Below are 12,316 nucleotides of genomic sequence, written 5' to 3' on the forward strand. Positions count from 1 at the left end.
AACCTATATCACAACATCTTTGAAACTTCCCTAGGTGTTGCCGCTTCTTGTAAATGTAGCACTTGCAACCAAACACCCTAAAGAAGGAGACGTCCGGCTTCTTCCCATTGAGCAACTCATACGGTGTCTTGACAAGGAACTTTTGAAGAAATAGGCGGTTAGATGCATAACATACGATGTTGATTGCTTCCGCCCATAGAGCTTCGGGGGTGTTGTACTCATCTAGCATTGTCCTTGCAAGAGTGATCAAAGTTCGGTTCTTTCTCTCAACTACACCATTTTGTTGAGGAGTATAGGTTGCGGAGACTTCATGTTTGATTCCAACTTCATCACAATAAGCTTCTATGTTTGTGTTGTCAAATTCTTTACCATTGTCACTTCTAATCTTCTTGATCTTCACTTCAAATTCATTTTGAGCTCTCTTGGCAAACTTCTTGAAACAAAATGCAACTTCGGATTTGTCATGAAGGAAGAACACCCATGTATACCTTGAATAGTCATCCACAATCACAAGACAATAGAGATTTCCTCCCAAACTTTTGTATGTTGTTGGTCCAAATAAATCCATGTGTAGGAGTTCTAGCACTCTTGTGGTTGACATGAAAGCTTTGGTTGGATGAGTGTTTGCAACTTGCTTGCCAGCTTAACATGCACTACAAAGCTTGTCCTTCTCAAACTTCACATCCTTCAACCCTCTCACCAAATCATTCTTCATAAGCTTCTTGAGTGAGCTCATCCCAACATGAGCAAGTCTTCTATGCCATAGCCACCCAAGTGTTGTTTTGGTGAATAGGCAAGTCTTCAAGTTTGCATCTTCGGAGGTGAAGTCAACTAGATATAAGTTGTTGTATATAAATCCATTGAATATCACTTGATTGTCATCTACCTTGGATACAACAACCTCCTTCTCGGTGAATAAGCATTGAAAGCCAAGATCACACAATTGCCCAACGGATAGCAAGTTGAAGCTCAATGAAGCAACATAGAGCACATTAGAGATGGAATGATCATTTGATATTGCAACTTTGCCCAATCCTTTAACCTTGCCCTTTGAATTATCTCCAAATGTTATTTTCTCTTGTCCATCTACCTCTTCATCTAGTGAGGTGAACATACGAGGATCACCGGTCATATGTTGAGCGCAACCACTATTAATAACCCAATGACTTCCACCGGTCTTGTAGTTCACCTACATATAAGAGATTCAAGCTTTAGGGATCCAAACTTGTTGAGGGCCCTTCACCTTCTCAACAAGTGACTTAGCCACCCAAATCTTCTTAGGCCTACTCTTGTTGGGGGTCCTAAGAACATGACTTTCATCTTTCCACTAGAATCTTTTCTAAGCATGTAGTGAGCATTGAAAGCAAAGGGTCTAGCATGCTTGGGCAAGGGTTGTGGTGGTGGAGTTTGACACTCATGAGCAAAGTGACCTTCTTGTCCACACTCAAAACATCTCTTTGGCTTTGGCTTTGGCTTTGATTGTTGGTGTTGAGCTTGAGCCTTCTTCTTCTCTACACTTGCCATATATCCAATGCCACTTCTATCCATCTTCATGACGGTATTCATGAGTAGCTCACTTTGGAGATGCTTGCCTCTAGCAAACTTGCTCAATCCCACCTTGAGATGCTCTTTCTCCATCTTGAGCTTCTTGTTCTCTTCCTTGAGAATATCATTATTCTTCTCTTCCTTGAGTTTCTTGTTTTCTTCTTTCAGCTTCTCATTCTCAAGGATCAACTCTTTGTCATGATCAAGAGTTTCTAGCACAATGGTGTTGTGACTTTTCATCTCTTCAAGATCTTTCATGAGCTTCTCATTGTCACTCTTGAGCTTGACATACTCATCATAGTCATTGCACTCAACCACTTGCTTGCCTTTGCTACTAGATCCATGCTCAATGCTCTCATCAATTAAATCATTACATGAGGTAGCTATATCAATCTTAACAACATGGTTAGTAGCATCATGTGGCTCATTTGGTAAGAATTCTTGTGCAATAACAAGGGTGTCATAATTGATCTTTAGAGTTGTATATTCATCTTTTAGCTTGTTGTGACTAGTGATAAGCTCATTATGCACCCACTCAAGTTTATCATGTTTATCTTTAAGCTCTTTCTTAGAAGATTTGAGCTCCTTGAGTTTGGATGATATAGAATCATTTGTTTCTTTGAGCTCATCATTAGCCTTTTCTAATATATCACACTTAGCTAAGAGTGAATCATTTTAGCATCAAGTTTTTCATTTGTAGCTCTACTCTTTCTAATGATCTTAGTGTATTTTCTTAATATTTTGACAAGATCATCATATGTAGGTGAATCATCATCGCTATCGCTATCATCATCACTAGCTTGCTCATCATCACTACTATCATCACTCTTAGTTACCTTGCGTTCACCCTTGGCCATAAGGCATAGGTGTGTAGAGGATGATGGCGATGGTGGCGGTGAGGATGCAAGATCAATAGCAATGGCGGCCACCTTCTCATTATCACTCTCATCATCGGATGATCCACTTGATGAATCAATATCCGTGAGCCAATCACCGACAATGTAGGCCTTGCCACTCTTCTTCTTCTTGTAGAAGTCCCTCTTTTTGCCATCTCTCTTCTTATATGGCTTGTTCTTTTTCTTTTCATCTTCATCGCTTGAATCATCTTTCTTGCCTTGTTCTTGAACTTGTCTTTTTTGGGCTTTGTGCATTGATGAGCTAGGTGGCCAAGTTTGCCACAATTGTAGCAATCCATCTCGGAGATTGGCTTTCTTCTTGAGCTAGTGAAGAACTTCTTCTTCTTGCCGTCAAACTTGATGCCACTCTTGTTTAGCCTTTTTAGCATCTTGGTGGTCTTCTTCACCATGAGAGCAAGGCTTTCTTCATCATCTTCATCACTTGAGCTCTCATACTTAAGTCTTGCTTTGCCCTTATCTTGTCTAGCTTTGAATGCTAAGTCCTTCTCTTTCTTCTTTGTAGAGGATGAGCCATCTTGTGGCGTGATGTGCATGTACATCTCATGAGCATTGATCTTTCTCAAGATTTGTGTCGGTGTAGCGGCGAAAAGATCACCTTGATGTAGCATGGTCACAATGTGCCCATATTTGTCAATGGGGAGGACACTCAAGATTTTTCTCACAACGTCGGATGGTGACATTTGAGTAAGTCCAAGCCCATTGACTTCCTCTACAAGAACATTTAAACGAGAATACATCTCATTAGCACTTTCTTTGGGAAACATCTCAAAAGAGTTTAGCTTTTTAATTACAAGATGATAGCGTTCCTCACGCTCACTCTTGGTTCCCTCATGGAGCGCACAAACGTCCGACCATAGTGCATGGGCGTCTTTGTGGTTCCTTACACGATTGAACACATCTTTGCAAAGGCCTCTAAAGATGGTGTTGCGAGCCTTTGCATTCCATTTTTCATAATTCACTTCATCGCCTTGAAGTTGTGCGGCATTCTTAGGTGTTGGGAACCCTTGAGAGGCGGCTCTAAGAATTCCAACGTCTAGAGCTTCTAAGTACGCCTCCATGCAAATTTTCCAATATGGAAAATCATCTCCCTCAAAGATAGGAGGAGGTCCATCCCCGTGAGACATCTTGCTCTAAGCGATTAAGCTTAAAAACGTGAGCACGAGGCTCTGATACTAATTGAAAGGATCAAGATGCCCAAGAGGGGGGGTGAATTGGGCTAATTCTAAATTCTCTTGCAATAATCAACTCCTACGGATAGCCCAATTAACCCCTTGTGCCTTGAAAAGTGTTTCTATCAAACTAATGCACAACGAACTCACAACCTATGTTCCAAACTTACTCTAGCAAGCAATTCTATGGATGTAAAACAAGTATTTAATTGCTCAAAATAAATACTCAAAGTAAATGCTCAAAGTAAATAGAGAGAGAAAGGAACGCGGCGATGTTTTGCCGAGGTATCAGAGAGTCGCCACTCCCCACTAGTCCTCGTTGGAGCACCCGCGCAAGGGTGTAGCTCCCCCTTGATCCGCGCAAGGATCAAGTGCTCTCTATGGGTTGATTCTTCGACACTCCGTCGCGGCGAATCACCCAAAGCTGCTCACAACTTGAGTTGGGTCACCCACAAGCTCCGTCGGGTGATCACCAAGCTCCCAATCACCACCAAGCCATCTAGGTGATGGCGATCACCAAGAGTAACAAGCACGAACTCTCACTTGACCACGCAAAGCCTAATGAGAAGATGGATGCACACTTTGCTACTCTTGATTTGCTAGTGAGGCTACTCTCTTGGATTCTCAAATCACAAACACCTCACTAGGACCTTGCTTTTTTTTGGCACTCACAAACGTGTTTCTCAGCTATTGGAATGAGCAAAAGTTGCTCCACACATGAGTGGAGCTTTTATTTATAAGGCAGCCTGAAAAACAAACCGTTATGAGCTTCTACGGGGTGACCGAACGCTCCGGTCGTGTTGACCAGACGCTCTGGTCAGTTCAACCCGCGAACTAGTGAAACTGTGTTGACCGGACGCTGGCAGGGTCTGGTCACCACTGACCGGATGCGTCCGGTCGCATGAAACCCTCACTGGATGCTTACTGGACTCGACCGGATGCTGAACCCTCAGGGTCCGGTCAGTATTGACTGGACGCGTCCGGTCACACTTTCTCAAGTCTGGACCCTTACTGGAGTCGACCGGACGCTGGCCCTCAGCATCCGATCATATTGACCTTCCAGCGTCCGGTCACACCAGACTTGTTCTCCTCAGTCAAATGAACTGACCGAACCCTACGGCCAGCGTCCGGTCGCACCGGAGCCAATGTCCGGTTAGTATTTGACCCTCCGTTCACTTCCAACTTTCGAACATATGTGAACGAAGTTTGCTCCAAAGGATCTTAGGCATTCATAGGAGCTACCTAGAGCTAGTTTTAACAAGTGTGCACCACACCTAACTCACTAGACTCAACTAGGTCAAGCTACCCATCCATACCCCCCTTAATAGTATGACCAAAGGAAAAACAAAGTCCTAAACTACTCTAAGTGTCTCTCCAACTCCAATCGACACTTAGAACTAGTCATCCTTAACCTTATCGTCAATCCTTTGAAAACTGAAACGATTTCCATCGTAGGGGCATGACCAACTCGATTGCCCAATCGATCTCCATTACCATGACCTAACTTGATTGCTTCTGCAAAACACACGTTAGTCATAGTAATCTTGTATTGACATTAATCACTGAAATCCAACTAGGGGCCTAGATGCTTTCACTATGCTATTGTCAGACCCTTGCCCTGCAGTCGTACTAGTCAGTAATGGCCTCGGACATCGCTCACCTTGAACGCGTGAAAAATTTGGTCGATTCATTCATAGTGATCCTGCGCAGGAACCTTGGTGGACCACGCCAGGACCACTAACCGCTCTACCATTATAAATAGGGCTTGGCTTAGCCATTGGTACCAAAAGTCGGTGCACTTTAGCTCGCCTAGCTTTTTCTTTTGAGCAAGCTTTTCACTCAATCCTTCTTTGCAATCATCGCCAGGGATGGCAGGAGCCTGGGTTAGTAGTTATTGCCTGAATGTTGAGGGTTTTGCCAGAATCTTGCATGTCACCCTGCAAAAGCTCGGAGTCAAAGATCGTCCCGAGTATGAGGGCCGTGAGTATGAAAAGCATGGCACTTAGCGGTGTGAGGTTACCGTCTACATTGGGAAGAGTGAAGAGTTCCCCGACATCACTTAAGCCTGAAATGTGACCGCAACTGGGTTTCGCTTCGTCGACACCTACTAGGTTGTGGCCCATAAAGCCTTATGGTACCTTTGCCAGATCTATGAAGAGCCCATTGTCCATACCCCCATGAGGTTATTTCCACCTTTGGAAAAGAATCGACGGGCATGGAGGGCTCACATGGAGGCTTTGCAAGGGCGGGATGCTTAAGAAGATAGTCCTACCGTGTTGCACTTGACCACATACCTGCTTGCTCTAGATGAGCAGTATGACCAGCAAGCCTTAGAGCTGAGGAAGTGCCTCCAGTGAGCCGAGGAAGCCGAGATCTTCTCCAGGATGCTCCAGGTGCAACTTGTCAAAGCGTATGCCAGTGCGGCAGCCGTAGAGAGTCGGGAGACTGCCATGTTGGAAGCTTTGAAGGAGGCTGAAGATCGGCATGCCCATCAGTTGGGGAAGGCCTACCTAGTCACCAGGGCCAAGCAAAGGACGCTGGCTGCTTAAAGGCAGGATCCCTTGATCGTGGAGGGAATCCCGGTCCACCCGCCGGAAATAAGGAGAACTAGTGTTATAGTACCGCTAGCACCTCCACCCTCGGAAGTGTCAGAAGTAGAGCCTTTGCTTCCTCTCACTCAGCCACTGCCAAGAGAGGAGGCAGATCCATAGCCAGGCCGATAGAAGAATCCGCCGAGCCCGGGAATGAAGATGCGTGGTCCAAAGTAGATTAGTTGCCTTGGGATGATGCATCCATAGTTAGTAGTGTCTTTCATCATTGTCCTTCATTATTGTAATCTTTCCGTTGTATTTCATCCGTAGTTGTTGAGGTCATCCGATCGTAGGGAAGGTGAACGATGTGTCGAGAAAGGGAGAGTGAGTGCCGGTATGTTGTACTAGCGTAAGGACGTTCAAAATGTGCATTTTATTTATTTCGCTGTGCTTATTGCGTCCACTACCCTTAAGTTTTGTTAGACGTGCTTAGGGTTTTCAAGGATGATGTTAAATGGGTTACAAGCGAAGCTACCATTCAAATGCCAGTAGACCAGTCGTGATTGGATAACATAGGACACTGTACCAACTAATTGTGGATGTCCCAGCAGAACACTTGAATCTCTTTAAACCAAATCTGTCGTTGGATTTGAATTCCTTGTCCCTTGTTGCGAAAGAAACCCTTGTTGCCTGAATCTTCCCTTGCAATGCTCCTCTTATTCCGTGGTCTATGACCCCATCGCCTTCATGGCGTGTAAGTTGGTAATAGTTGCCTGGTTAATAGCTTATGGTGCCGCGACGAAACTGAGGGCCCCTGTGGAACAACTGCCACATGGTGACGCTACTCGGCACGCGCTGGTATCGAGGTTGTTGATCAAGCACCTTTACCTAGTTACACCACCGTACCGCTTTTGATACAAAATATTCTTCTTGGAAATATTCAGGCATTCAAATGGGAAGTCCACAGCGGATTAAGGAAATAGTGTTATCTCTAGTAAACAAGAGAAGGTGGTTTTGGAGGAAGCATGTATGTCGTGGTCTCATTTTATACAAAGGTTGGTGCATATTGTGGACAAGGAAGGGAAGGAAAGAAGAGCATCAAGAAAAAAAGTTAGCCTCGGATAGTAGGTACTATAGCAACAACCACAGACTACAAACCAGAGGCGTCGATGTCAGGTTTTCACCCTACCAATACTAAAGCACCTGCATACACATGCATGCAGTACATAAATGACACTGTCTCTATCGTAAAATAAGTGTTATTCTCGTTTTCCAAGGAGTCAACCATTTTTAACTTTAACCAAACATATACAAGAAAAATTAATATTAATAGTACAAAATTAGTATCTTTAGATAGATCTTTAAATCTATTTTCATAATAAACTTATGGGAGAATGGTGTTCTTGCCCTTGTCCAGTAGTCTAATTGTGATTTTGCCCCTGCTTTTTCAACTTTGCATTTTTACCCCTGCTATTTTGAAATGAAGGGTCCGTTTGCCCCTGCTTTAGACATCCGTTAGATGGACATGGATTAAACGAATTAAAAAAATTATAAATCTAAAAAGCAAAGGCGAAATGACCGCACTGCCCTCTATCCTTATCGCCTCGTCCCAAACAGAAGCACGGGTAGCCTCATCCCAAGTCTCCTACGCGGCTGCATCCGGTCGCGGGCTTCCAGCGGCGGCAGCGGCGGAAGAACCAGCGGGGCGGGGCTGCCTCGAGGGCGCGGGGCGCGGCTGCCTCCTGGGCGCGGCGGCTGCATCGGCGGGGCGCGGGCTTCCTCCAGGCGGCCGCGGGGAGGTCGCAGCGCCCGCCCGCGGGTCTCGGTGTGCGCACGCTGGGCGGCGGCGGCTCCCTGCCGCGGGGCTCCGGTGGCGTCCGAACGCACGTCCCGACATCGCTGGGCGGAGGCGGCTCCCTGCGGCGGTGCGGTTGCCGGAGAGCTGTGGGGCGGCCGGGGCTCCGGAGCGCGGCGGCCGGTGCTGGGCGCGGCCCCGGCGGGTGCTGTCCCAGCCGGCGCGGCCACGGCCAGGCGCGACCCCGGAGGACGCGGCTCCGGAGAGCGGCGGCGGGGCGTGCGGCGCTACGGAGCGCGGCGGCGGGTGCCGGGCGCAGCTCCGGTGGGGCTCGACTGCCTTGCCGACGGCCGCCGATTGCTCCGCCATCGTCGCGCGGCTATCCTCGCACACGAAGAGCCGCTAGCACCGGCTGAGGCTCCCTGACCCTCGGCGCATTCTCTTCTCTGCGCTGAGATGTCCCCGGGCGAGCGACCTTGCTGCAGGATTCGATGCGGCGGAGCCAGAGAACACTGCCTGGAGGGTCACCATCGTCGGCTCCTTCGAAGGTTGAACTATTTAGTATTGTTGCCTAATTTTCTTTTCCACTCGTGTCATTCAGGATTATAACTGCAGCGTGGAGTTCTTTCGCTCCCCATTCCTAGTCCAGGAATGGGAGATGCAAGTGAGCAATGGAAAGAAAAAGGAAACTCTCAGGCTTGATCTGGTCGAGCAATCATCATTGAAGTACAAGGATGCAGACTTTCTCATTTTCAATACTGGGCATTGGTGGACACATGAGAAAATTGCTCTTGGGTAACTCACCTTGTTCTTTGGTTGAACAAGAATCTCCACTTCATTATTGCTTAAACACTGATGACAGATTTAATGTGCCACAGGAAGGACTACTATCAGGAAGGTAACCATGTGTATAATGAGCTAAATGTCATGGATGCCTTTCATAAAGCCCTTCTCACCTGGTCCAAGTGGATTGATGCCAATGTTAACCCCAGAAAAACTGTTGTGTTATTCAGAGGCTACTCAGCATCTCATTTTAGGTGTGCATCACCTTTTATATTGCAAATTACCACATGATATATTTGATCTTGGTCAACTGAACAAATATTTTGCTGTGCATCTCCACTATGCAGTGGCGGCCAATGGAATTCAGGCGGTAGCTGTGACAAGGAGAGCGAACCAATAACCAATGAACAGTACCTTTCAACCTACCCACCAAAGATGAGCATTCTGGAAGATGTGATCCACAAGATGAAAACTCCTGTTGTTTATTTGAACATAACGAGAATGACTGACTACAGAAAGGATGCACACCCTTCCATCTACCGCAAGCAGAACCTTACTGATGAGGAGAGGAGATCGCCGGAAAGATATCAGGACTGCAGCCACTGGTGCCTTCCTGGAGTACCAGATTCCTGGAATGAACTGGTTTATGCTCAACTTTTGATCAGGCAGCATCAAATGCGCCAACAATAAAGGCAACTACTGTTTTTTTTGCTGTGTACCTATATATGATCTGTTGTTTTCTAGGATAATAGTCAACACGGTGATGAAAGTAAAGTCGGCATGAGACCGAGGAACCGAGCCTTGGTCAGACAAGGGCAAAATCACAATTAGGCATAAAAACAAGGGGCAAAATCGCATGGGCATTTATGTCTTTTGTACAAAGTTTAACACCGTTAGGGGTGGATGACGGAGCAGGGGCAAATTGATGCTTCGTGAATGGCACAGTAGGGGTAAATTCACAAAGTAAAAAAAATAGGGGCAAAATCACAATTTTAATACAAAACAAGGGTACAAACGCAAGAGCCCCTAAACTTATTTGAAGGTACAAATGTAATTAATATTTTCTACAATTCTAGTCAAACTTGATAAAGTTTAACCGTTATAAATACCATAATGACACTTATTTCGGAACGGAGATGCAAGATGGTTCATTCGATGGGGAAAGCATGTAATGGGTTGTTGTGCTTGTTTTGGAGTCGTCTCCGTCGCTCTGAAGTGTTTTGCAATTCAGTCAGAATGAACGCAGCCTACTGCAACCATACCAGCTTTGTGGACCGGGGCTTTGTCCTCAACTAGTAGTTCTGATCTCCCACTTGTGGCCTGGGGCATGATCCAACTGGTGCCACAGCCCACAATTACATCGTACTTCGTTACCTGGCGGTAGAACGCGCAAGTGGAAGAGGTAAGTGGGGCAGGGCTGGGCTGGCCTTGTTGGGTTCGAGGCCACGTGGAAGAAAGATAGGAAATGACCTACATGTGGTGATGGACTCGGCTGGCTTAGGGTCCGTTTGGTTGGGCTTTCGGCTTTGGTTTTTGGCCCCAAAAGCCAAAAGCCAAACCAAAGGGGCTGCTTTTTTAGGTGGCTTTTTCAGAAGCAGCTACTTTTCCGTAGTACAATTTTAAAAGCTGGTTTGATCCTGCTTTTGGCTTTTGGCTTTCTGCTTTTCGAAATTGGTGTAATAAAATGCTCTTCCATAGTTGTTTCAAGAGAGATAAAGATAGAAAGTATATTTTATACTTGTTTAACCAAACAGCTTTCAGCTTTTCTATAGCTCACAGCCCACAACAGCTTTCCCACAGCTCACAGTCCACAGTAGCTTTTTTCCACAGCCACAGCTCAACCAAACACACCCTTATTCCTGTAGGCCAAAACAGAGGAAGAGAGCGAGAAATGAGAACCTTTTCTTTTGTTTCAAAGCCATCGAAAGTAAATTTCCAAACTTATTTGAGATTTAGTTCAATCTTTTAAAATTTAAAAACAAATTAAATATTTTTAAACTCACTTTAATGCTAGTTTAAACCAAAATATTTTTCAAGCTTTTCAATCACATTTTCTTGTCCTCAACATTTAGATCGAAGACAAACAATTACGGTGCTGCCAGGGTTGCTTCTCATTAACTAGTGATTTGCGCGCGCCCATATGCGCGAGTCACTGGCCGTGCTTGTATCTAGACAATGGAGCAGCACTGACAGATAGTAAACACGGCATGCATTTGCCTCCACTTTTGAGTTAACTGGTAGTCCAGCAATGCATTCTAAGACAGCTGCCAACAGGAGTGAAATGTCAAAACATTACATATATATTACATGAGACACAAAGAGTGTTCAAATAGCACTTAGTCTTATACGAGGCAAGCCTACACTGGCATGTTAGGTGTCTAAGCAGTATATATATTTTACATAGAACGGTCTCTCGTAGCAGCGCCAATCGCTGAACATGGCAGCTCGGAGGTAACTTTTTTCTATATATGTACTACTAAAAGATTCATTTGTTCCATAAGAGGTCTTCTGTGAAATCGGCTAAGACATATGATGCTGGAGTCGTGCAAACATGGGCGAAGTTCCTTTTTTTAGGCAATTTGATATGTTTAGATGGGCACAACTATTCTGTGGGCTAGGCCGGCTGGCTGTGGTGTCTTGAGCAAAAGAACATGTGGTTGCCTATATGCTGCAAGTCGGCAGTAGTAGGATTGGTCTCAACATATCACTTCTGGACTTGAGACACTTCCACACACAACAATCGTCTACTGGTGGATATCTGGAATTAGGAAGTAAAGATTTGTAAGTACTTAGGTACTCGCTCTGTCGAGAAATAGTGAAACTAAGCAAATCTAGACCAAATTTACAGGAGTACTAATATGTACGGGATCAAAGATGTAAATTATGAAAATATATTTCATAATGTATCCAATGATATTAATTTGATGTCATAAATATTATTTTCCTATAATTTTGGTCAAAGTTAACAAAGTTTGACTAACTACAAACTTGGATCCCTTGTATTTCACGGCGGAGGGAGTATATAGAGCTCGGCTAAATGTGAAGAAGAGATATTTACCTTATTTAGTTTCATTCTGGAGGAGTGGCCTCCTTGGCGCCCATCCTGCTATCACTAAGCTTTTTGTCCATGGCCACTGAGATGTGTTCGACCAATTAGAATGCAATAATCTAATAGCTTGAACAACATTAAGTAGGGAAGATATAAACAACAAAAGATACATCGTTGCAATGCGCCGGAGGGGATCATCTTGTTCCTTGGTCCTGGTCTTCTTAGATGTACATTCCGCATTATCGAGAAATAATAAGCAATAGGCATGCTAACTGTCAAGAAAAATATGGATGATGCATGAGCAATGATTAGCTTGGAAGGGAAAACTGTCATTTAGATGAAAGCGAGGTGCATGGAACTCATCGAAAACCTCTGAGTGTTATCAAATCTGATCAGATGTCAAGCAACAACATGGCCAACTCCTGTCCTATTGAATTTCTATAATAGCAGTCCCTAATCTCAAAATGCTACATTCAGAAACAAAAAGAGAGCTTGATTCATTCAAATTTTAGAGCAGTCGTACCCAA

At 44.9% G+C, this 12,316-nt stretch overlaps 1 protein-coding gene across 1 annotated transcript; it reads left to right on the top strand.

Moving 5' to 3' along the window:
• Positions 1–8,346: 8,346 nt before the first annotated feature.
• LOC136505453 (protein trichome birefringence-like) lies at positions 8,347–9,458 on the top strand. Its single transcript, XM_066500608.1, has 4 exons — positions 8,347–8,505; positions 8,559–8,752; positions 8,836–8,994; positions 9,088–9,458. Exons 1-4 carry the CDS (start codon positions 8,449–8,451, stop codon positions 9,428–9,430), a joined length of 753 nt encoding a protein of 250 aa, XP_066356705.1. The 5' UTR covers positions 8,347–8,448; the 3' UTR covers positions 9,431–9,458.
• The last annotated feature ends 2,858 nt before the right edge of the window (positions 9,459–12,316 follow it).

The sequence above is a fragment of the Miscanthus floridulus genome, chromosome 14 (genome assembly GCF_019320115.1).
Source record: "Miscanthus floridulus cultivar M001 chromosome 14, ASM1932011v1, whole genome shotgun sequence".
NCBI lineage: Eukaryota > Viridiplantae > Streptophyta > Magnoliopsida > Poales > Poaceae > Miscanthus > Miscanthus floridulus.

Excerpts from the sequence above, each read along its gene's own strand:
- LOC136505453 (XM_066500608.1), top strand. The coding sequence starts at position 8,449 with ATGCGGCGGAGCCAGAGAACACTGCCTGGAGGGTCACCATCGTCGGCT. Across the intron at positions 8,753-8,835 it reads CATGAGAAAATTGCTCTTGG|GAAGGACTACTATCAGGAAG; the intron begins GTAACTCACCTT and ends AATGTGCCACAG. Across the intron at positions 8,995-9,087 it reads TACTCAGCATCTCATTTTAG|TGGCGGCCAATGGAATTCAG; the intron begins GTGTGCATCACC and ends TCCACTATGCAG.